This window comes from Salmo trutta, chromosome 23 (assembly GCF_901001165.1).
Source record: "Salmo trutta chromosome 23, fSalTru1.1, whole genome shotgun sequence".
NCBI classification, from domain to species: Eukaryota; Metazoa; Chordata; class Actinopteri; order Salmoniformes; family Salmonidae; genus Salmo; species Salmo trutta.
Genome location: NC_042979.1, coordinates 8153290 through 8178885, shown reverse-complemented (window position 1 = coordinate 8178885; position 25596 = coordinate 8153290). Strand labels below are relative to the sequence as shown.

Genomic DNA, 25596 nt, shown 5'->3' with positions numbered 1-25596 from the left:
TTAAAATGAGGGTTGCCCGCGATGCTCTTTATTCAAGCGGCTAGTAGTACCATTCTTTTTACAGAAATTAACTTCCCCTCGAGCAAAACGGCTCAAGAGTCACTTGCCACAGAAAATGTGCAGTGAGGAAGGAAATTCCTTTCATTACATTTCCTCCTTTTCCAATGTCATGACAACTATAACAATGCAACCATAATCGGTTTAAGTGAATACTTATCTCTCTCCAAGAGGAATATCAAGGCCGTTATGACCAAGAGTGTTTTCATTAGAACATTTCCCAGAGTAGATGGTGAAATCTCTGTTGACCCAGGCACTTAATCTTAATATATTTAATAAGCCTGTTAAGTGTCCAGTTATATTAATAGCTTCTAAAAGGAAAGGGTATTTCATCGTGATCATCGGTGTCAAATGTTTTTATTGAACCTATCCATCAACGCCTTTCATACTGGGTTTTCCTATTCAAACATGCGGGTATAACGCCGCTGTTCATGTTTGGATTGGTTCTCTCACAGATCCGCACGGAGAAGCTGTTTTCTGAACTGAGGTTCCAGAGCATCACCCCTGCGTCTCTTACTCTGATGCACACGCCCGAGGAAGGGTCGAACCAAGAGGAAATCAGCCTTAAGCCAATGGAGATCAGCACATACCGTGTGCAGCTGACATGAGCGCTTGTTCCGCGGCGATCGCCAGAGAGTCGGTGATCGCCGCGGAACAAGCCCGACATCCGGCCTCTGCCTGAAATGCAGAAGCCTTGGAACAGACAGACAGGAGGGGAAGAGGAAGGGAAGAGGATTAGGAAGAAGAGAGGGAAGACGAGAAGGAAGGAGAGAGGTGGAAAAGGAAAGAGAGGCAGGAGGAGAAGTAAATGGAACTTGCTTAAGCTTAATTCTACAAGTGCAATATTATATTGTTTGAGTCCAGTATACCTAGTGATGCTGCAGTCTCAGGTTATGTATGTGTTGGGAACGTTTGTGTTGCAATTTCACTTGAACTTACTCTATTGGGAAGACCACATGTTCAGATTTCTTTTTTCCACAAATATGATTTTGTACAATGTGATTCTTTGTTTTCTTTATACCGAGGTATGGCTTCAATCATAGTGAATATTGCTTCATGTCCTTGGCGTGCCTGAAAAAAGATTTGAAGGCCAACTGATTCTAAATATTAATTCAATATTTTATAGCGGTCAACATTTATATGTGATAAATTGTTAATTGCAAGTGAGATCTTGTTTTTGTTGTCGTTCCAAAGAGCAAGAAATGTGCCTTACTTCACAGTTTTATAATGAGCCCTATGTACATATCTTTGTATGTTGTTCTTGGGAGAAAATTGTCACTTACAATTTGTTATCGATGCGAAATGAATGCATTTAATAGTTGATGTCACAAGATTGACATGTGGCATTAAGGTCTGTTATTGTGACCTTCATATATGTACTGTAGTGAGTGATAAAACATTTTTTTGTTGCTTTACACAGCTATCACATTTTTTTTTTAATCATATCTTACGATAACCTCAGTGCACTATATCTACTGCTTCAACAGAGATTTGCAATGTCCTCATGTACGCCACCTCTACTGTTGTTTTGTGAAGCTCCTCTTGGTAGAGCACACAAGTCGGATGTTTTGTTCAAGACATTTGCAAGGGTGTACCAGTCATAACGCCATTCAATCACTTGCAGGTAAAGGGAAACTGCACTGTGAGTTCACTTAGGAATGTTCACACTGCATTGAGGTGGTGGTGTGAAAACAGACACACCCCACTCTGCTCCTCTCTGGGAAATTGTTAGAATTGGATATTGATGAAAAGAAAAAAAACACACCTGTAGTGTCAACATTCTGAGTGAACTTTCAAGGCCGGTTTTCCATGGAATAACTTTATTGCTGGATTAGAAAGCACTTTCAATGGAAATTCTGCATCATAAATGCTTTTTAGTCCAGGACTAGGCTAAATCCGTGTCTGGGAAACCGTGTGGTTGATTATTATGTGCGATTGATTGAATTGGGGGCCTACAGCCTAGATATCAAACTATGCAACTGATCCAACTCAACATTGATACAGTATATGCAGCAATCCCCCCTTTCTGCTAATGACATCCATCCGAATGATTTGAATATTCTAAATCTACAATAGTTACTCATTACATCCGTGACACATTTTGTTACTATGGCCAAAAGCGTACAACCGCTTGCTTAAGCATATGACACATGCCAAAGGTCACAAACCCTGTCACGTTTGCTCATACTATTTTTGTTTTGTTCTGTTCTTTCTTGTGACCTGACTGAGCCATTTGCAATTCCACTTCAACATGTTGCCACGAGTTTTTATTTGATGTTTTGACCACCTTTGAAGTTCCAAGGAAACGCAAACCTTCTGGTAACGATGTTTACAATATTCCCTTACATTTCCTGGGGTGTTTTGAGATGAGCGCATCATAAGCGTGATACGGCAGCATGCCTAGCTAATAGGAGGGTCAAAGAATTGCACCTCCACTGTTAGTGTAACGAATCAGAAGGATTCCTGGGACATTGGTTGCTATAAAAAAAAGTTCAAGTCTGTTTGTGTCAATGTAAATGAATGTGGAAACCATTGTTTCGTAATGTTTTTAATGTCGACGGGAATATCTAAGCTAGTTTAATAGTTTCTATCATATCTGATTAAATGAGGAATTATTTTAAGTATTTCCGTTTATGAGAGACAAAAGTCACCTTCAAGACAAGCTGGTCTGGGATGATTTGAAATCAAAAGCACGTTTGAGAAACAATATACTTTTCTTGGTATAGAATTTCAATAGTTTTGGCTATCTTTACAAATCAGCATCAGGGGAGGGTGTTATGTGCAAATCTCTTTCTACCAATGTTGCTTGTTAAGAGTCACATTTTTCTATCTTTCTGTACATATAATGTGAGATTAAAAAAGGATGAAACCCAAGTTACGTTTGCCAATTAAATGAAACAAAGTGCATAAAATAATTTGCACTTGTTGTATGCAAGACCCTATTCCCTCCAAAATAATGCTAGATGCAATCATCATGGTAAAATGTTTTGGGATCAGTATTATAACAAAGAGCATGGCACAAGTCATTTATGTCTCTTTCAGATTCACATTTGACCTCCCGTTTGTTGATATCCAGGCAGCTCATATGGTTTGGTGTCCTTCTTGACTTTTTCCACCCGCCTCCTCATAATCTCTTTGAATTGTTCCTCTTTTTCCTTTTGTACTTTCTCTAATTCATTCTTTTCAGCATCTTCCTCCTCTGCCATTTTGATCTGTAGTTCTTTTTGCCACTGTAGTGAAATGAAAATACAATTGATTTGAATTTCCATCCCAACCATACTTATTTTCAACCATCATCAGAAATTATAAGGACTTTGATTAAGCGATCACTGCTAATATACTACACCATGCACAGTAAGGGTTGGCTAATACGCTTTTAGCAAGAGAACATCCTCAAAAAGCAATCAGGGTACAGTATATCCCCCAGGCACAATGCCACCATAAGGAACACATCACACACACTAGAAAAGGAGTACATTCATTTCTAATTACGCTCTATGATTTGTTTTTGGCACATTCTATTTATGCAAGGGACATTATCAATACAAATTTACATTCATAATTGTAATCTGCATATATCAGATTTGTAATACCGTGCGTGAATCACTTTTCATGTATGCCTTAATGTAATGCTCTCACCTGGTCCTCCACAACTCTCATCAAGTCAACATCTGTACGTGCATTGAAGTCCATGTAAGTTTGATATTTCTTACTTTTTCTAGAATAAATGTAATAACATCATGTTAAATTACATTTCACTTCTTTTCCATAGTTACATAAAGTAGTGTAGTCATAACATAGAACAATTTAGCCAAAATCTGTTTCCTTTACCCCGGGGCACTGTGATATTCCTCTGGATGTCTGGTTGGATGCAGAGTCTTACTGGCAGGGCCAGGGAGTGTTTCTTTAGGCAGTGGAGGACAGGCTTCCAGCCTAGGCCTGTTGGAGGGAGGTGGTGGTTCCTTCTTGGCCTTGGTGTGGGGGGTGAGTTGGAGAGGCGTGGGGGGCAGGTAGAGCTGAGAGAGGGTACATGCTAACCTCCAGGTGATCAATTGGCCAGGTAGACTAGCAGGTACGCTAGAAGCAGAGGAAGATGATGATGGCTTCCCTCTCTCACTGAGAAGACTGCTCTCTGGAACATTAATTTCAGCCTAGGAAACAAATAAAATAGCAGTACCTTAACTTATGTTTAAAAAACAAATCAATAAGTTAGTCATTTTAGCAGTTATGCCTTTAATTTGCAAAAACTTGGACAGAGTATTAAACAATGCCATGGTAATAACCACAGTAATGATAAAATATGCTAATCTTTAATTGGATCCATAAATCACCAAAAACGGCCTTTGTTCCTGTTGTTTCGATCAGAAGTAAGAACCGGTTTAACATTTTTCTGATGCAAATTATATTTCAGCTAACAATAAATGTGTGAATAAGAAGCCGAGTTGTTGATTCTGTTTGGATTTTAAGACTGAATCCTCTCAGTGTACAGGGAATTTATATTAGTTTTTCAGAATCTTCCATACTATAGACTGTGACAAATTTCAGGACTTTCAGGATTTTCCTAATGATGTTATTCAGCTCCAACCTGGTAAGCAGATATGTTTGTGCTTTGTAAAGGTAAAAGCAGTTGTGACAATACAGCAAAGACATCTCTTTCCTTTGAGAGTAAGTTGACATTTGAGATGAATAAGGCCCAGAGTTTATCCTAACCATATGACCGGACTAGGAAAAGATCTGGACCTTAGAGATATCAAAAACAACTCAGCACCTCTATAACCCGGGCGGCATCTCCGACTCTCTGGTCTGTCTCTTGGCACAGGTGTTCCTGCAGAGTGATCCAGGCCACATTCCTCAGCCCCTCCTGCAACACAGCTCCGCTGAGCCCCCGGCATACGCACACCAAAGCCTGAACAGCACTGTAGCGCAGCTGCCAGGCCTCGGCGCCAGCTAGCGAATGAACAGATGACACCACACTCAGTGAAAACCCTGACAAACTGGAGACCAGGATAGGGAATAACTGCTTTAGACTTTTGGTGTAAAGATAATGGCTAACGCAAGCTGTTTCATTGGATCGTACTCTTGCTTTAAACTAATGTATGCAATGGAACTTTAGGCAATAAATCATATAGGCATAAAATCTGAAGATGATGAAAAATCTGTTACTCTCACAAACCAAAATAAATGTGGCTATTTTTGTACAATGCTCATGTTTCAGTGTTTGCTTGTTTTTCCACTATCTCCATCCATCATGCCACTTCCTGGACTTACAGTGGTTCAGAAGTTTAAGCAGTCCATCAGTATTGTGATATCCTGGAGGGGTTTGACTGCCCAGCAGAGCTGTTTTCTGTATCTCTGCATTGCTGCTATGCTGGCATATGTCTGCTAACACAGTGGTATAGATGTGTTCCAACTGCCATGGCCAGCAACCACTCTGAGACATACCTTCCTGGAAAAGAGGATGACATACCTATAGCACGAATGAAAGAAATGAAAAGAGAGAGAAGTTCATTTAGTGTGTGGATATGGGCCGGCTTTACCATAACCAGATTTAGCCTAGACCTGGGCTAAAAAAAGCATGCTCAATGGAGAATCTTCAGTTAAAAATAATTTTTAGTCCAGGACTAGGCTTAATCTTGGTCTGGGTAACCAGCCCATAATATGTATGGCAGTTAATAGCTTTACGTTTTCTTCTATAATCCCATCCTGCTCTGTCTTTGGGTTGATGTGGAGACTCATCAACATCTGAAGGCACAACAAGCTGGACTTTGCAGCCTCACCCAGAACCATTAATCCCAAAGCACAGTCCACCCTGGATTTAAAATAGATTAAATAAAATGTATTAATTTACAATAAAACACTTTGATTTGGATGATTACACAAGTCTTTGACTTGATACTGGTATAAAATAAACATTCATATATTTATGAAGAATGATACATCAGGAGTAATGTATGAACTAATGTATGAGTGATGTAGTCTACACTAATGTTGCACTAATGAAAAGTTTGACTGTTGGAGAGAACAAGACTACAATACACAGCCCAAACCAACCAGTTGTCTTTCTGCAGCTCCTCTCTCAGCATGATGAGGTGGTGTGCTACTTGGGAGAGCTGGCGGACATTGTTTTGTACGCAGTACCAACTGAGAAGACAATGCCAGAGCACCTGGTTCACGTCATACTCCTGACAGTCTGCCTGAGCCTACAGTACACAACAGATCACATATGGAAAGCATCAGGACGTAGCTACGGGATATGCAAACAGTATACAACGGGTGGGTCTAATCCTGGATGCTTATTGGTTGAAACCGCATTCCAGCCTGTGTTTATTCCACAAATTACCACCAGCTAAAGCTATGACTTTGAAATGCCTATTTACATCAACCCAGCCAGGCAATGTATATGAATTCCTCAACTTGATCTCCACTGTAAAAAGCATCTTGACATTATCTCCTGTTTCTTTTAGACTAGCAACTGGTTTTCAATAGCGGAGATTTGTATAACCCTTACTGTCTCACTGACATTTGCAATATTATTTCAGTATTGAAATTCGACCTCTAGCTGTCCCATAGTAATAAACTGTGTACGGGTCGGGATGAGATTGACAGCTTTTCTCAGCCAGGCGAAATCATGAATCAGCTGGCATAATTTTTATGGCTATGTAGAAAGAAATGTCAATAGAAAACAGGTCGAACGAAACAAAATGCAACCTTTACAGTTTCAAGTGATTGTGTTAGCTGTGTTGTTGGCTAGCTCCTCTGAACAACAGTGTCCTGATGAGAGAGCACATTTTCTTTGCCAGGCGAAATCGCCCATCATTAGCTCATTGTTGTGGATGCAGATCTGCCAACTCTCACACATTGGCAGTGAGACGCACGCATTTGACCCTCTTCTCACGCATTGAAAAGTACTGCTTTTATTTTTCGAATTAGTTCATTGTATAGTCAGCGCGTTAACTTTTCAACCGTGCTCCAAATCGTTTTGAAATCGGAGCTTCTGCGCCTGCAATTTAACATCACGAGCGGAACCTCTACCACTGTCCTGTTTTGCAACAGCACAGTGAACAGCGGAACATTGAAGCATATGATTGGTCTAGTTATGTAAGGGATCAAGGGGATTTTATGCATGTTTTAAAGAAACGCCCCTCAAAATTAGAGTGGAGCTGAATGCAGAGCGAGAATGTTCTCCGCTGAGTTTATAAAACTGTAAAAAGAGCATTTTATGTACAATGTCAAAAACATTTTTGCTGTTACTCCCGTCCCTATTATTGCTGAATGCAGCCTTTTGACAGCATGTACTAAAGTCGATTTAATCCACACTCGCATTAGTCCCCTCGTTTGGTGATTGGCATTTAGGCTGTGACAAAGTAAAGGTATTAGATTTACAGCAGTGGCGGTCACTGCCGTTTATGATGAGGGGGGACGATTTTATTTTTTCTATTACATGTTTGATGACTGTCATTCATATTCCATTCACCCAATTCAATGTAACATCGATAGGTTTAGGCTACTACATGATACTCAAATGTTCCCTATACCCATCATGAGGTTGCTACAACCTAGCCTGAATGAAAGTTTACAAAGTAGGTGCACACAGGTTGAGAGAAAAAAATGAGATGACAGACAGTGACACATGGACAGAGAGTGACCCATTCAATACCGCCTTGCACATGCTTGCCTGCTTCTAGCTAATCTAGGGTGTAATCATTAGTCCAACAGTTGCAAATGAGTTTCTATTGGACATATTCTGGTATTTTTCCCCCGTTTCGTTTGCTTCAGGCAGAATGAATACACACCTGATCATGCATAAACACAGTTCACTTTCATAGCAGCCACGTTGTTTTCCTTCTCGCCTCTATACACTCTCCTCCTCTCACCTTTTCCCTTTGTTTGTGGACTACAATAAACAACACATCAGCTCTATGTGACCAGGCGAAAAAACCTTTCCAAGCCAAACCATGTCATAACCGCTACACACAGCCTACATCGTTGTACCTATATTAGCTAAAGTAACATTCTAGTCAACATAGCTAATAAAACAAATACGTTAGTAAACCCACTACAATCATGCAGTAAGGTACAGTCAGTAAGCAGTTACACCGGCAGGTGCCGGTGGCAATAAATGAATAAAACCAAAAGCGTACCTTGACTTGGAAGAGTTCCAGTGTTGTGTTGGATAGTCATAGCCACCTAGCTAACATAGCATTCCTCTGTTTGAGCCGGGTGTTGAGTAACTAAACAAGCCAGCTGCATTTGCTAGCTAAGTAAGTGAAACTAAAAGTGAGAAAAAATGACACTCACCCCCTCTCGCTTCTCCTTCATTTTTGAAGAAATTCATATGTTGAAAACTGTTCACCTATTGTCTTTCTCTTTGAGTCAACTACTCACCACATTTTATGCACTGCAGTGCTAGCTAGCTGTAGCTTATGCTTTCAGTACTAGATTCATTCTCTGATCCTTTGATTGGGTGGACAACATGTCAGTTCATGCTGCAAAAGCAGCAGGACGTCCTCCAACCTGTCATAATTACTGTGTAAGTCTATGGAAGGGGTTGAGAACAGTTTTAATCAATTATTTGGTGATATGTGAATATATTTTGTATAGTTTTATCTACATAGCTTTTCAATGTTTTACAATTTTTATTTTTATGAAATTCACTGAGGAGGATGGTCCTCCCATTCCTCCTCTGAGGCGCCTCCACTGACCTACAGTATGTTTTAGCAGGGAAGTTTGGTAGGGTGACCTTATTTGTAATTATGAAAATAATTTTGTCAAACAGTTTTGAACCGAAAAGTGTAAGTTGATTCTAGAGGGGGGAATGAATATAACAATTCCTTGGTTAGGTTGTAGGGGCAGATTTATGTAATCTTGTCTTCAGGAGATTGTATTATCTATTTACTTGATTTAGTCTGATCAGTGGAACAATTCTCATTCTTAACAATGGGCTAAAATATAGGGTAATTACTGTGCTTGTCACCAAGAACACTACCGTTATTCCCCAGACTTATTCTATTATTCCACTTCTTCCCAATTTTCCCAGTGTAATTACATATCTGATATGCGTACTTGTGTCTTTGAAAATGTAGGATATTTTATTATTATTGCAGACATCCTTGGACAGTTTTGAATAAGTCATACAAATAAGCATTGGATATTAAATGCTCCAGGAATCCAAAATCATTTTTGATATTTTAGTAACGTGCACAAGCTAGGCAGAGATGGTAGGGGTCTCACAACTCATAAACACATATTTTGTCTATTTAGAGTAAGATGGTGGAAAGGATCTTCAACAATATAGTAGGCATAAGTAGTAAGGAAGTAGCATTATAAGAGCTTTGGCTTGTGCGAGCCGGAACGGCTCATTGGGCAGGAGCCGATCTCCTGTTTCTGTAGCGTGAGGCATCTTGATGTAAAGTACACCCCCTGGACAGGACACAAGTCTATTGCAGGGCCTTAACACCTACAGTTGAAGTCGGAAGTTTATATACAATTAGGTTAGAGTCATTAAAACTTGTTTTTCAACCACTCCACAAATTTCTTGTTAACAAACTAGAGTTTTAGCAAGTCAGTTAGGACATCTACTTTGTGCATGACACAAGTAATTTTTCTAACAACTGTTTACAGACAGATTATTTCACTTATAATTCACTGTATCACAATTCCAGTGGGTCAAAAGTTTACATACACTAAGTTGACTGTGCCTTTAAACAGCTTGGAAAATTCCAGAAAATGATGTCATGGCTTTAGAAGCTTCTGATAGGCTAATTGACATCATTTGAGTCAATTGGAGGTGTACCTGTGGATGTATTTCAAGGCCTACCTTCAAACTCAGCGCCCCTTTGCTTGACATCATGAGAAAATCAAAAGAAATCAGCCAAAACCTCAGAATAGTTTTTTTTTAGACCTCCACAAGTCTGGTTCATCCTTGGGAGCAATTTCCAAACGCCTGAACGTACCATGTTCATCTGTACAAACAATAGTACGCAAGTAAAATCACCATGGGACCACGCAGCCGTCATACCGCTCAGGAAGGAGACGCGTTCTGTCTCCTAGAGATGAACGTACTTTGGTGCGAAAAGTGCAAATCAATCCCAGAACAACAGCAAAGGACCTTGTGAAGATGCTGGAGGAAACAGGTACAAAAGTATCTATATCCACAGTAAAACGAGTCCTATATCGACATAACCTGAAAGGCCGCTCAGCAAGGAAGAAGCCACTGCTCCAACACCGCCATAAAAAAGCCAGACTATGGTTTGCAACTGCACATGGGGACAAAGATCGTACTTTTTGGAGAAATGTCCTCTGGTCTCAATAGAGCTGTTTGGCCATAATGACCATCTTTATGTTTGGAGGAAAAAGGGGGAAGCTTGCAAGCCGAAGAATTACCATCCCATTGCCTGGAGAACCCGCAACCCGCAAGAATTCAGAATCACACCCACAGAGGAAGCCTAGATCAAATTTACGAGCAGCGATGATGAGGATCACCCAAGATGCTCAGAGGCCAGCTCCTCCCAAGATTTTTTAGACCAGGAAGAGAAGCCACGCAGGTTCCCCAACAAGAGAGGGAGAAGACATGGAAGAGGCCAACACAGAGGGGGAGGAAGAAATCAAGACTATCCAACCACACGAAGCAGGACCAGAACAAGGCTGTGATCAACATTTCTGGAGAACCCCTTTATGATGGTTGTGTAAGGGTCTTGTCTAAAGGACTGTCCTTTGCAGCCACGTACTCAACTAATGAATTCAATACAAAGATTGACCTATTTTGTTTCTACATCTGAAGGCCACGGATTGTGGTTAAAAAAGCAGACAAAAGGAGGTGGTACCGTAGTATGGAGTAAAGACATATGTGACAGAAGTCTACCGCCAATTAGACAATGAATTCTAACGATCTCTTACCTTCAACCCTACAGAGGACCTAAAAACTTAATTGAAAGGGATCCTCACAGAAGCTAAGGAGAATGGCTACATTTCAGACAATGAGTTAAAAAAAAGTATTATCTTTTTCCAAAGGTCCACAAGAATTTTGAAAACCTCCCAGGTAGAGCAGTGATTAGTGGTAATGAAAGTCTGACAGAACCCATCTCCAACTACATTGATTACTTTATTAAGCCTCATTTGCCGTCACTCCCAGCCTATCTTCAAGACTAGAGGTCGACCGATTAATCAGAATGGCCGATTAATTAGGGCCGTTTTCAAGTTTTCATAACAATCGGAAATCGGTATTTTTGGACGCCGATTTGGCCGATTTATTTATTTTTAGACCTTTATTTAACTAGACAAGTCAGTTAAGAACACATTCTTATTTTCAATGACGGCCTAGGAACGGTGGGTTAACTGCCTTGTTCAGGGGCAGAACGACAGATTTTTACCTTGTAAGCTCGGGGATTCAATCTTGCAACCTTACGGTTAACTAGTCCAACGCTCTAACCACCTGCTTTACATTGCACTCCACGAGGAGCCTGCCTGTTACGCGAACGCAGTAAGAAGCCAAGGTAAGTTGCTAGCTAGCATTAAACTTATCTTATAAAAAAACAATCAATCAATCATAATCCCTAGTTAACTACACATGTTTGATGATATTACTAGTTTATCTAGCCTGTCCTGCGTTGCATATAATCGCTTAGGTACACCTTGCTCCAACCATAAACATCAATGCCTTTCTTAAAATCAATACACAAGTATATATTTTTAAACCTGCATATTTAGTTAATATTGCCTGCTAACATTAATTTCTTTTAACTAGGGAAAATGTGTCACTTCTCTTGCAAACAGAGTCAGTATATGCAGCAGTTTGGGCCGCCTGGCTCGTTGCGAACTGTGAAGACTATTTCTTCCTAACAAAGACAGCCAACTTCGCCAAACGGGGGATGATTTAACAAAAGCAAATTTGCGAAAAAAGCACAATCGTTGCACAACTGTACCTAACCATAAACATCAATGCCTTTCTTTAAACCTGCATATTTAGCTAAAAGAAATCCAGCTTAGCGGGCAATATTAACCAGGTGAAATTGTGTCATTTTGCGTTCATTACACGCAGAGTCAGGGTATATGCAACAGATTGGGCCGTCTGGCTCGTTGCGAACTAATTTGCCAGAATTTTACGTAATTATGGCATAACATTGAAGGTTGTGCAATGCAACAGGAATATTTAGACTTAGGGATGCCACCCGTTAGATAAAATACAGAACGGTTCCGTATTTCACTGACAGGAAAAACGTTTTGTTTTCGAGATGATAGTTTCCGGATTCAACCATATTAATGACCTAAGGCTCGTATTTCTGTGTGTTATTATGTTATAATTAAGTCTATGATTTGATAGAGCAGTCTGACTGAGCGATGGTAGGCAGCAGCATGCTCGTAAGCGTTCATTCAAACAGCACTTTCGTGCGTTTGCCAGCAGCCCTTCGCAATGCATTGCGCTGTTTATGACTTCACGCCTGTCAACTCCCAAGATTAGGCTGGTGTAACCGATGTGAAATGGCTAGCTAGTTAGCCGGGTGCACGCTAATAGCGTTTCAAACGTCACTCGCTCTGAGACTTGGAGTAGTTGTTCCCCTTGCTCTGCATGGGTAACGCTGCTTCGAGGGTGGCTGTTGTCGATGTGTTCCTGGTTCGAGCCCAGGTAGGAGCGAGGAGAGGGACGGAAGCTATACTGTTACACTGGCAGTACTAAAGTGCCTATAAGAACATCCAATAGTCAAAAGTATATGAAATACAAATCATATAGAGAGAAATAGTCCTATAATTCCTATAATAACTACAACCTAAAACTTCTTACCTGGGAATATTGAAGACTCATGTTAAAAGGAACCACCAGCTTTCATATGGTCTCATGTTCTGAGCAAGGAACTTAAACGTTAGCTTTTTTACATGGCACATATTGCACTTTTACTTTCTTCTCCAACACTTTGTTTTGCATTATTTCAACCAAATTGAACACGTTTCATTATTTATTTGAGGCCAAATTGATTTTATTGATGTATTATATTAAGTTAAAATAAGTGTTCATTCAGTATTGTTGTAATTGTCATTATTACAAATAAATAAATAAAAGAAATCGGCCGATTAATTGGTATCACCTTTTTTTGGTCCTCCAATAATCGGTATCGGCGTTGAAAAATCATAATCGGCCGACCTCTATTCAAGACACCACAGATGTATTGAACAACATTAAGGAATTGAACAACATAGGTACAGCTTCCTTTTTAGTCACCATGGATGTGGAGTCTCTATACACCACCATTAAACACAAACAAGGATTGGCAGCTATGTACCATTGAGTACCTGGCCTGAAACTGAGATGCCTCCCACAGAATTCATTGTTTCACTGACTGAATGGACTCTTAATAATAACATCTGTCTTTCAGGACCATATTTTTAAACAAGTCAAAGGATGTGCCATGGAAGCTTGCTACAGCCCTTCCTACGCTGGTTTGTACTTATGTAAATGGTAAAAATGACTTCATTTTGGATCCTTCTAAAAACCAGTTATTTGACCAGATTATATGTTTGGGACGCTATATTGATGTTTGCCAGTTCTGGTCTGGCTCAGAAGATATACTTATTTCCTTCCACCAATACCTTAACAGCATTAACCCTAACATCAAACTACGTAGGGAGTACAGCAAGGAAGACATTCATTTTTTGGACCTTGACATCAGTAAAAAATGACAAAGGTTGTTTGCACACATCAATCTTTAGGAAGCCTACAGATGGGAATACGATTCTGAGAGCAGACAGCTTTCACCCCAAAAGGCTAAAAGAAAACCTTCCATATGGCCAATTCCAAAGAATCCGCAGAATTTGCGATCAGGAAATAGATTACAGTGTCAAATCTGCTGAATTGGAGAATCGCTTCTTGAATCGCGGTTACAGTGCTCAGGTCCTGAAAGATGCAGGTATAAGGGCCGGACGACTTGACAGAGAGAACTTGTTGCGAAGGGGAGCACACCGTGATGTACTAGAGAGAGTGTACTTTGTTACAAAATACAGAACATGAAAATGATAAAAAGAATTGGGGAATCATCCAAAGTGATACGCTACTATGCCAAGTCTTCCCAGAGCCACCAGTCATAAGCTTTAAGAGATGTCCTACCCTAAATGACAAATTAGTCCACAGCTATCTTCCTGGTGACTCTCCAAAAACTTGGCTAGACCACAAACCCAAGGGCTCTTTTAAATGCAACCAGTGCAACCATTGCAAAAATATTGCACAGAAAAAGTACACTGCTCAAAAAAATAAAGGGAACACCTAAACAACACAATGTAACTCCAAGTCAATCACACTTCTGTGAAATCAAACTGTCCACTTAGGAAGCAACACTGATTGACAATAAATTTCACATGCTGTTGTGCAAATGGAATAGACAACAGGTGGAAATTATAGGCAATTAGCAAGACACCCCCAATAAAGGAGTGGTTCTGCAGGTGGGGACCACAGACCACTTCTCAGTTCCTATGCTTCCTGGCTGATGTTGTGGTCACTTTTGAATGCTGGTGGTGCTTTCACTCTAGTGGTAGCATGAGACGGAGTCTACAACCCACGCAAGTGGCTCCGGTAGTGCAGCTCATCCAGCTGTGGCAAGAAGGTTTGCTGTGTCTGTCAGCGTAGTGTCCAGAGCATGGAGGCGCTACCAGGAGACAGGTCGGTACATCAGGAGACGTGGAGGAGGCCGTAGGAGGGCAACAACCCAGCAGCAGGACCGCTACCTCCGCCTTTGTGCAAGGAGGAGCAGGAGGAGCACTGCCAGAGCCCAGCAAAATGACCTCCAGCAGGCCACAAATGTGCATGTGTCTGCTCAAACGGTCAGAAACAGACTCCATGAGGGTGGTATGAGGGCCCGACGTCCACAGGTGGGGGTTGGGCTTACAGCCCAACACCGTGCAGGATGTTTGGCATTTGCCAGAGAACACCAAGATTGGCAAATTCGCCACTGGCGCCCTGTGCTCTTCACAGATGAAAGCAGGTTCACACTGAGCACATGTGACAGACGTGACAGAGTCTGGAGATGCCGTGGAGAACGTTCTGCTGCCTGCAACATCCTCCAGCATGACCGGTTTGGCGGTGGGTCAGTCATGGTGTGGGGTGTCATTTCTTTGGGGGGCCGCACAGCCCTCCATGTGCTCGCCAGAGGTAGCCTGACTGCCATTAGGTACCGAGATGAGATCCTCAGACCCCTTGTGAGACCATATGCTGGTGCGGTTGGCCCTGGGTTCCTCCTAATGCAAGACAATGCTAGGCCTCATGTGGCTGGAGTGTGTCAGCAGTTCCTGCAAGAGGAAGGCATTGATGCTATGGACTGGCCCGCCCGTTCCCCAGACCTGAATCCAATTGAGCACATCTGGGACATCATGTCTCGCTCCATCCACCAACGCCACGTTGCACCACAGACTGTCCAGGAGTTGGCAGATGCTTTAGTCCAGGTCTGGGAGGACATCCCTCAGGAGACCATCCGCCACCTCATCAGGAGCATGCCCAGACGTTGTAGGGAGGTCATACAGGCACGTGGAGGCCACACACACTACTGAGCCTCATTTTGACTTGTTTTAAGGACATTACATCAAAGTTGGATCAGCCTGTAGTGTGGTTTTCCACTTTAATTTTGAGTGTGACTCCAAATCCAGACCTCCATGGGTTGATAAATTGGATTTCCATTGATTATTTTTGTGTGATTTTGTTGTCAGCACATTCAACTATGTAATGAAAAAAGTATTTGATAAGATTATTTCTTTCATTCAGATCTAGGATGTGTTGTTTAAGTGTTTCCTTTATTTTTTTGAGCAGTATATTTTGTTGACACAGCTTCTAAAATGGAGTATCAAGTCAAGCATTTCATTAACTGCAAAACCACTCATGTCATCTACAGACTGGAATGTCCACAGTGCAAGTTGTTCTACATAGGACGGACACAGAGACACCTTCAAGACCGCTTAGCGGAACACAAGTACGCCATACGGGTAGGCAATGAAGACTACCCCATGGCAAGGCACTACATGTCCTTACACCATGGCAACCCTGCCTCCCTACAAGCTATGGGTATTGATCATGTTCCGGCCTCAATTAGAAAAGGGGACCGTCTTCAACAACTAGACCAAAGGGAAAGTTTTTGGAATTTACAAACTACAGGACACTAAGTACCCTGGTTTAAATGAAGATATGGATTTCTCACCTTTCCTGTGAGAGGTCCCTTTGCTGTCATTTAGTGGACATATTGCTCAACTGCCCTCAGCTATGTTTAGACTGCTGTGGTCCGTTTGCTGGGATCTAGTGTACAATCAAATAGATGGCTCTCCTATTCTTAACACTTTGCCCAGTCATGTTCAAGGTTAGAACTACCTTTCTAGGGGTTCTGATGCTTCAAGCCTTGATTAGCATTTCTGATAACATATCTACAGTATTTAACTTTTAAAAAATATATGTGTATAGTATTGCTTACTAGGTGTTGTCCAGTGAATTCTGTAACCACTACTTCAAATCAGGGTTGATTGGAAAAAGCTGTTCAAAAGAGGACATTGTTTTATCATATCTTTGTACTCCCTGAAGAAGGCCATGCAGCAGAAACACGTCAGAGTTTTTAAACTTTGTTTCCATTGAACATGCCATACAAATAAAGGCATTTTAATTAATTATATGAAGAGTGCCTTGATCCTCCTTTTCTTTTGATGACTAATTTACACCTTTTACCAAAGAGCACCTTCTGTCTACCAAAACCTACTATTGTGTACCTTAGCAGCTTCTGTCTACCAAAACCTGCTATTGTGTACCTTAGCACCTTCTGTCTACCAAAACCTACTATTGTGTACCTTAGCACCTTCTGTCTACCGACACCTACTATTGTGTACCTTAGCACCTTCTGTCTACCAACACCTACTATTGTGTACCTTAGTACCTTCTGTCTACCAAAACCTACTATTGTGTACCTTAGCACCTTCTGTCTACCAAAACATGCTATTGTGTACCTTAGCACCTTCTGTCTACCAAAACCTACTATTGTGTACCTTAGCAGCTTCTGTCTACCAAAACATGCTATTGTGTACCTTAGCACCTTCTGTCTACCAACACCTACTATTGTGTACCTTAGCACCTTCTTTCTACCAAAACATGCTATTGTGTACCTTAGCACCTTCTGTCTACCAAAACCTGCTATTGTGTACCTTAGCACCTTCTGTCTACCAACACCTACTATTGTGTACCTTAGCAGCTTCTGTCTACCAAAACATGCTATTGTGTACCTTAGCACCTTCTGTCTACCAAAACCTACTATTGTGTACCTTAGCACCTTCTGTCTACCAAAACCTACTATTGTGTACCTTAGCAGCTTCTGTCTACCAACACCTACTATTGTGTACCTTAGCACCTTCTGTCTACCAAAACCTACTATTGTGTACCTTAGTACCCTCTGTCTACCAAAACCTACTATTGTGTACCTTAGCAGCTTCTGTCTACCAAAACATGCTATTGTGTACCTTAGCACCTTCTGTCTACCAAAACCTACTATTGTGTACCTTAGCACCTTCTGTCTACCAAAACCTACTATTGTGTACCTTAGTACCTTCTGTCTACCAAAACCTACTATTGTGTATCTTAGCAGCTTCTGTCTACCAAAACATGCTATTGTGTACCTTAGCACCTTCTGTCTACCAAAACCTACTATTGTGTACCTTAGCAGCTTCTGTCTACCGACACCTACTATTGTGTACCTTAGCACCTTCTGTCTACCGACACCTACTATTGTGTACCTTAGCACCTTCTGTCTACCAACACCTACTATTGTGTACCTTAGCACCTTCTGTCTACCAACACCTACTATTGTGTACCTTAGCACCTTCTGTCTACCAAAACCTACTATTGTGAACCTTAGCACCTTCTGTCTACCAAAACCTACTATTGTGTACCTTAGCACCTTCTGTCTACCAAAACCTACTATTGTGTACCTTAGCACCTTCTGTCTACCAAAACCTACTATTGTGAACCTTAGCACCTTCTGTCTACCAAAACCTACTATTGTGTACCTTAGCAGCTTCTGTCTACCAAAACCTACTATTGTGAACCTTAGCACCTTCTGTCTACCAAAACCTACTATTGTGTACCTTAGCACCTTCTGTCTACCAAAACCTACTATTGTGAACCTTAGCACCTTCTGTCTACCAAAACCTACTATTGTGAACCTTAGCACCTTCTGTCTACCAAAACCTACTATTGTGTACCTTAGCACCTTCTGTCTACCAACACCTACTATTGTGTACCTTAGCACCTTCTGTCTACCAACACCTACTATTGTGTACCTTAGCACCTTCTGTCTACCAACACCTACTATTGTGTACCTTAGCACCTTCTGTCTACCAACACCTACTATTGTGTACCTTAGCACCTTCTGTCTACCAAAACCTACTATTGTGAACCTTAGCACCTTCTGTCTACCAACACCTACTATTGTGAACCTTAGCACCTTCTGTCTACCAAAACCTACTATTGTGTACCTTAGCACCTTCTGTCTACCAAAACCTACTATTGTGTACCTTAGCACCTTCTGTCTACCAAAACCTACTATTGTGTACCTTAGCACCTTCTGTCTACCAAAACCTGCTATTGTGTACCTTAGCACCTTCTGTCTACCAAAACCTGCTATTGTGTACCTTAGCACCTTCTGTCTACCAAAACCTACTATTGTGTACCTTAGCAGCTTCTGTCTACCAAAACCTACTATTGTGAACCTTAGTACCTTCTGTCTACCAAAACCTACTATTGTGAACCTTAGCACCTTCTGTCTACCAAAACCTACTATTGTGTACCTTAGCACCTTCTGTCTACCAACACCTACTATTGTGAACCTTAGCACCTTCTGTCTACCAACACCTACTATTGTGTACCTTAGCACCTTCTGTCTACCAAAACCTACTATTGTGTACCTTAGCACCTTCTGTCTACCAAAACCTACTATTGTGTACCTTAGCACCTTCTGTCTACCAACACCTACTATTGTGTACCTTAGTACCTTCTGTCTACCAAAACCTACTATTGTGTACCTTAGCACCTTCTGTCTACCAACACCTACTATTGTGTACCTTAGCACCTTCTGTCTACCAAAACCTACTATTGTGTGCCTTAGCACCTTCTGTCTACCAAAACCTACTATTGTGTACCTTAGTACCTTCTGTCTACCAACACCTACTATTGTGTACCTTAGCACCTTCTGTCTACCAACACCTACTATTGTGTACCTTAGTACCTTCTGTCTACCAACACCTACTATTGTGTACCTTAGCACCTTCTGTCTACCAACACCTACTATTGTGTACCTTAGCACCTTCTGTCTACCAACACCTACTATTGTGTACCTTAGCACCTTCTGTCTACCAACACCTACTATTGTGTACCTTAGTACCTTCTGTCTACCAACACCTACTATTGTGTACCTTAGCACCTTCTGTCTACCAACACCTACTATTGTGTACCTTAGTACCTTCTGTCTACCAACACCTACTATTGTGTACCTTAGCACCTTCTGTCTACCAACACCTACTATTGTGTACCTTAGCACCTTCTGTCTACCAACACCTACTATTGTGTACCTTAGCACCTTCTGTCTACCAACACCTACTATTGTGTACCTTAGCACCTTCTGTCTACCAACACCTACTATTGTGTACCTTAGTACCTTCTGTCTACCGACACCTACTATTGTGTACCTTAGCACCTTCTGTCTACCAAAACCTACTATTGTGTGCCTTAGCACCTTCTGTCTACCAAAACCTACTATTGTGAACCTTAGCACCTTCTGTCTACCAAAACCTACTATTGTGTACCTTAGCACCTTCTGTCTACCAAAACCTACTATTGTGTACCTTAGTACCTTCTGTCTACCAAAACCTACTATTGTGTACCTTAGTACCTTCTGTCTACCAAAACATGCTATTGTGTACCTTAGTACCTTCTGTCTACCAAAACCTACTATTGTGTACCTTAGTACCTTCTGTCTACCAAAACCTACTATTGTGTACCTTAGCACCTTCTGTCTACCAAAACCTACTATTGTGTACCTTAGTACCTTCTGTCTACCAAAACCTACTATTGTGTACCTTAGTACCTTCTGTCTACCAAAACCTACTATTGTGTACCTTAGCACCTTCTGTCTACCAACACCTACTATTGTGAACCTTAGCACCTTCTGTCTACCAAAACCTACTATTGTGAACCTTAGCACCTTCTGTCTACCAACACCTACTATTGTGAACCTTAGCACCTTCTGTCTACCAACACCTACTATTGTGTACCTTAGCACCTTCTGTCTACCAACACCTACTATTGTGTACCTTAGCACCTTCTGTCTACCAACACCTACTATTGTGTACCTTAGCACCTTCTGTCTACCAAAACCTACTATTGTGTACCTTAGCACCTTCTGTCTACCAACACCTACTATTGTGAACCTTAGCACCTTCTGTCTACCAAAACCTACTATTGTGTACCTTAGCACCTTCTGTCTACCAAAACCTACTATTGTGTACCTTAGCACCTTCTGTCTACCAAAACCTACTATTGTGTACCTTAGCACCTTCTGTCTACCAACACCTACTATTGTGTACCTTAGTACCTTCTGTCTACCAACACCTACTATTGTGAACCTTAGCACCTTCTGTCTACCAACACCTACTATTGTGAACCTTAGCACCTTCTGTCTACCAACACCTACTATTGTGAACCTTAGCACCTTCTGTCTACCAACACCTACCATTGTGAACCTTAGCACCTTCTGTCTACCAACACCTACCATTGTGAACCTTAGCACCTTCTGTCTACCAAAACCTACTATTGTGTACCTTAGCACCTTCTGTCTACCAAAACCTACTATTGTGAACCTTAGCACCTTCTGTCTACCAAAACCTACCATTGTGAACCTTAGCAGCTTCTGTCTACCAAAACCTACTATTGTGTACCTTAGCACCTTCTGTCTACCAAAACCTACTATTGTGTACCTTAGCACCTTCTGTCTACCAACACCTACTATTGTGTACCTTAGCACCTTCTGTCTACCAACACCTACTATTGTGAACCTTAGCACCTTCTGTCTACCAAAACCTACTATTGTGTACCTTAGTACCTTCTGTCTACCAAAACCTACTATTGTGTACCTTAGCACCTTCTGTCTACCAAAACCTACTATTGTGTACCTTAGTACCTTCTGTCTACCAAAACCTACTATTGTGTACCTTAGCAGCTTCTGTCTACCAAAACCTACTATTGTGTACCTTAGCACCTTCTGTCTACCGACACCTACTATTGTGTACCTTAGCACCTTCTGTCTACCAAAACCTACTATTGTGTACCTTAGCACCTTCTGTCTACCAAAACCTACTATTGTGTACCTTAGCACCTTCTGTCTACCGACACCTACTATTGTGAACCTTAGCACCTTCTGTCTACCAACACCTACTATTGTGAACCTTAGCAGCTTCTGTCTACCAACACCTACTATTGTGAACCTTAGCAGCGCTTCCCTTCCTTCTTTTTTTTTTCCACCTGAACTGTGGTTTTTAATTTTCCACCCTGCTCATAGGTCTAAGCCATGTCAAAATACATAGCATTTCAGGAAATTAGCTTTAAAAAAGTAACATTTTCCCGGAGGAGGACCCCCAGTCCCCCATCTAGCGGTTGTGCCAGGGGGCAATGAAATTCACGTAGCAAATCTCACTCCGGGCTTTCTTCAAAAGTTGGCAGGCCTGTGGATGTATCCAAATAAATGTCACTAGAAAACAGCTTAAACAAATGCAAATGCAGCTACTTAGCTGTTATTCTGGCTGCACTGTTTGACGTGACTGTAAGTTAGCTGCAGTTGACTAGCTAGCAAGCAAGGGATAAGAAGGTTGCCAGCCAGTATGGCAATGGAACATTTGGAATGAACAACTGGGTCACGTCCATTGATACAGAACAAAAAGACTTAACAACTGGGTCGCGTTTTTGGCAACCAAACCAATAGAACGAACGACCAGCCGGCTTGGGTATCAACCATAGATTTGTGTCGGGACTATATCTCCTGAAAGGATTAAATAGTATGAATAAATTAATTTAAAAACATTTTAAAATTAAAATATGTCAATCATTATTTGAATATGTTGATAACCCGTTGTATAAAAGTGATAATGCTCTCGAAGCCGGTGTTAGGAGGATATATTGGCACGGTTTGCCAGCCCTCAACTTTGTCTCAGGACTAACAACACCCGTGCCAATATATCTTCCAAATACCGGTTTCGAGGGCATTATCGCTTAATTAGCCACCTAGATAAGTCATGTTGTGTTATGACACAGTGCAACATTACACATACTGACATGCATTTGAGTGAACGTGAATACACTTTTCCAATGTTAATCTTAAACTAATCTTAAACCAAATTCATTTTTGGGATAGACTGGATTTAAATGAATATATGCCACTTAGAAGAGTATTATCCAAAGCAACTTACATTGCAGCACTGGTAGAAAAAGTACCCAATTGTCATACTTGAGTAAAAGTAAAGATACCTTCATAGAAAATGACTAATGTAAAAGTGAGTCACCCAGTAAAATACTACTTGAGTAAAAGTCTAAAGCTATATCATCTTAAATGTAATTGCTAAAATGTACTTCAGTATCAAAAGTAAAGTCAAATTCATTTCAAATTCATTATATTAAGCAAACTAGACGGAACCATTTTCTTGTTGTTTTATAAATTTACAGATAGCCAGGAGAACACTCAAACACTCAGACATCATTTAGAAACGAAGTATGTGTGTTTAGTGAGATCAGAGGCAGTAGGGATGACCAGGGATGTTCTCTTGAGAAGTGTGTGAATTGGACCATTTTCCAGTACTGCTAAGCATTCAAAATGTAACAAGTACTTTTGGATGACAGGGAAAATGTATGGAGTAAAAAGTGCATGATTTTCTTTAGGAATGTAGTGAAGTAAAAGTATAAGTTGTCCAAAAATATAAATAGTAAAGTAAAGTACAGATACAACGACCTAAGTAGTACTTTAAAGTACTTTTACTTAATTAAGGGTATATATTATGGGCAGCGCTCTTAACAACTGTTCCACCAGGACCAAAATAAATATTTTAGGAGATCTGTAGAATTTGCATGGAACTCTTACTGATGCTGAATCATCTTGAAAAGGTTCCAGTCCACAAATGATCTCCCCTGAACGTAACATGAAGTGCACTGAGAGCAAAATGTTTGGATACGGTTGGTAGCATGGCTCACACTGAGACAGAGCTAAAAGGGAAACAACAGTTTACAGCCATTAGTTGTGTTTTTCAACAACACAGTTTACATCAATTAGTAGAACCTGCAAGTGAACACACACAATAATTACACCATTACAGTATATTACTATGTAAAAGTAGAATGAATCACTATTTCTCCATCTAGTACTCTACCTTTTAAAAAAACGTGAAGATGGGATTTGCTTCTTTGGTATCCACTCAGGTTTCCAGAGATGTGAAAGAGAAATAGTCTCAAGAAGACCAAATATCCCAGCTAAAAGAGCACAATAAAATTGCAAAGGTGAACTAAATATAATACAATTCAAGTTATTAACCTGCTTTAGGAGTATGGCTGTTCTGTAAACTTGTTACATAAGGTATTTTTTCCCACACAATGACACATACTTAAAAGAAACATAGATCTGTCCACTCTACCTTGAGTATCTTCACTTCGCAGGTGTACAAATTGGGCTTCTGAGACGTATCAGCACAGACCCAGTACAAGACTGACTCTCCCAGGTAAAAGAGGGCAGGAATCTGTTCTGCATGCACTGGAGCATGGTCCAATGACATCAGAAGGGAATCCAGGGAATCTAAAGAGGTAACACAATGTTTGTCTTGATTTAAACAAAAACAGTATGTGTTAACAGCTATGGCATTAACATATTATTCATAATCATTATAATGACCAAGGCCCTAAATCTTTCCTGACCATGTGACCTGACCAGGAAAACCTCTAGGCTCTAGTTGCATAGTTATAGTAATCTATAGTGCCCTGAGTTTTTAATGGTCAGGTCAAATGGCCAGGGAAGAAATCAGGGCCCAGCCCAATCATAACAGTACAGTTACTGAAAAGTGCACTCTATGCACAATAGGTCTCTCAATAATAACCTACCATTTTGAATTTTACCATGGCACAAACCAAGCAACAGCAGCTCTGTCCATGCCAGAGGAAGCTGAACGTGGTAGCCCTCGCCCATGCATTTCAGTCCAGCTCTACGCTGTTGAGGAAAAAATGGTAACCTTGAGGTGTACAGCAGGGTTGGGGTCAATTCCATTTAAATTCCAGTCAATTCAAAAAGTAAACCAAATTCCTATGCCACATTTTTCCTAATTGAAACGCAAGAAGAGAATTGGAATTTCAATGTACTTCCTGAATTGACTGGAATTAAAATGGAATTGGCCCCAACCGTAGTGTCCAGTTAAATAGCCTCACATATTTGATTTTGTCACCATCTGCTGTGAATTCTGTGAACTGTCACAGAAAATGGTTGAGAAATGAATGCGGGACATTGACACCTGGGCTGCGTTCAGTACGAAAAACATTATGGTACGTCCAATTAAACGGGAAAAGGGGAGGGTTGGGTTGTGGGTTGGGGAACGTTGTCAGCGTGGCCGCTGCACTTTAAATACGTACCTTCAAAGTCTGTTAAAGAAATTTGAAGAACGTTTTGGAGAAAGGTGTTGATCAGTACAAGACGTTATGTAATGTAACAAACATTTAATCGAACTGAACGCACCCCTGTATCGTTTGCAACAGAAAATGAACATATGAGCATTTCTTATTGGACATGTCCAGGTAAACACCTTGCTTCGGCTAAGTAGTTGTCGTGCCAGCTCATTATACTTGTCTTGTTCCTCAGAGCCCTGGGAATTGTTGTACTTTTTGATAAACTCCTCTGTTATTTCAAATGGGTTTCTGTAAAATAGACACATTTTACCATACAGTAGGCATAAGTGAAGACAACAACCTTACAGTAGTAGGCTATGCAATTTTTTATGAAGGGGTATATACATTTTACAAAAATATATCGAGATTGAAACAGTAAAACATAATTCTGGCAGTAGCCTAAATTGAGTTCCCCCAGTCTAGCTCATTTTGCAGAGACAGAGCTTGAACCAGCAACCCTGAGGTTATTGGGCAAGTTCACCACCACCTGTGCCATATGGTCCAGACCTTTACACACATACAGGTTATAGGCTACATTACTTAATTAAGATCAAAAAGGGACAGTGCAGTAAACTCAGTCCTTACCTGGTAGCCTTTGAATTGGTTGTGATTGTTATTTCCTGAGCTTTTTTGAAAAGTCTTTTTTCCAAATCCTCTTTGTGTGTTTGGGAAATTATACCCAAATTATGGACAACTGGAACTTTAATTATAGGCATCTTACACAGTTTTATAAATACAAAATGACAACATAGGCAGCTTTCACCATTTTGTAGACACCTGTTTTCCTCGCCTGCGTCTATAGAATTTCACTCTCATCTCGTGTACATCTGCCTTGTTTGTTTGCTGTGTTT

General features: G+C 40.8%; 2 protein-coding genes across 5 annotated transcripts in view; one reads left to right on the top strand and one right to left on the bottom strand.

Annotated features, from left to right (window-relative positions):
* man2a1 (mannosidase, alpha, class 2A, member 1) overlaps nucleotides 1-2931 on the top strand; it is a 61036-nt gene extending 58105 nt beyond the window's left edge. The window contains exon 22 of the mRNA XM_029708701.1: nucleotides 513-2931. Coding sequence (XP_029564561.1) covers nucleotides 513-665 — 153 coding nt within the window. The 3' untranslated portion in view covers nucleotides 666-2931. The remainder of the gene's footprint in view (nucleotides 1-512) is intronic.
* Nucleotides 2593-25583, bottom strand: tmem232 (transmembrane protein 232). 4 transcript variants are annotated; one of them, XM_029708702.1, is made up of 13 exons: nucleotides 25331-25583; nucleotides 24883-24994; nucleotides 24191-24296; nucleotides 23731-23888; nucleotides 23470-23569; nucleotides 23184-23305; nucleotides 6109-6257; nucleotides 5740-5866; nucleotides 5326-5524; nucleotides 4826-5004; nucleotides 3889-4208; nucleotides 3697-3775; nucleotides 2593-3287 (listed from the first exon to the last, which is right to left on the bottom strand). In XM_029708702.1, the coding sequence occupies exons 1-13, from the start codon at nucleotides 25459-25461 to the stop codon at nucleotides 3102-3104; spliced, it is 1968 nt and encodes a 655-aa protein (XP_029564562.1). In that variant the 5' UTR covers nucleotides 25462-25583; the 3' UTR covers nucleotides 2593-3101. The 4 variants fall into 4 exon arrangements, with proteins under 4 accessions (XP_029564562.1, XP_029564563.1, XP_029564564.1 ...); XM_029708703.1 differs by having other exon boundaries at nucleotides 5326-5503; nucleotides 25331-25582; XM_029708704.1 differs by having other exon boundaries at nucleotides 24191-24291; nucleotides 25331-25473.
* Between the last annotated feature and the right edge of the window lie 13 nt (nucleotides 25584-25596).

Coding starts and splice junctions, on each gene's coding strand:
- tmem232 (XM_029708702.1), bottom strand. CDS start 25,461: ATGCCTATAATTAAAGTTCCAGTTGTCCATAATTTGGGTATAATTTCC. Junction 5,525..5,739: donor ATGGGATTATAGAAGAAAAC/GTAAAGCTATTA, acceptor TTCGTGCTATAG/GTATGTCATCCTCTTTTCCA. Junction 3,776..3,888: donor GAATATCACAGTGCCCCGGG/GTAAAGGAAACA, acceptor CATTTATTCTAG/AAAAAGTAAGAAATATCAAA.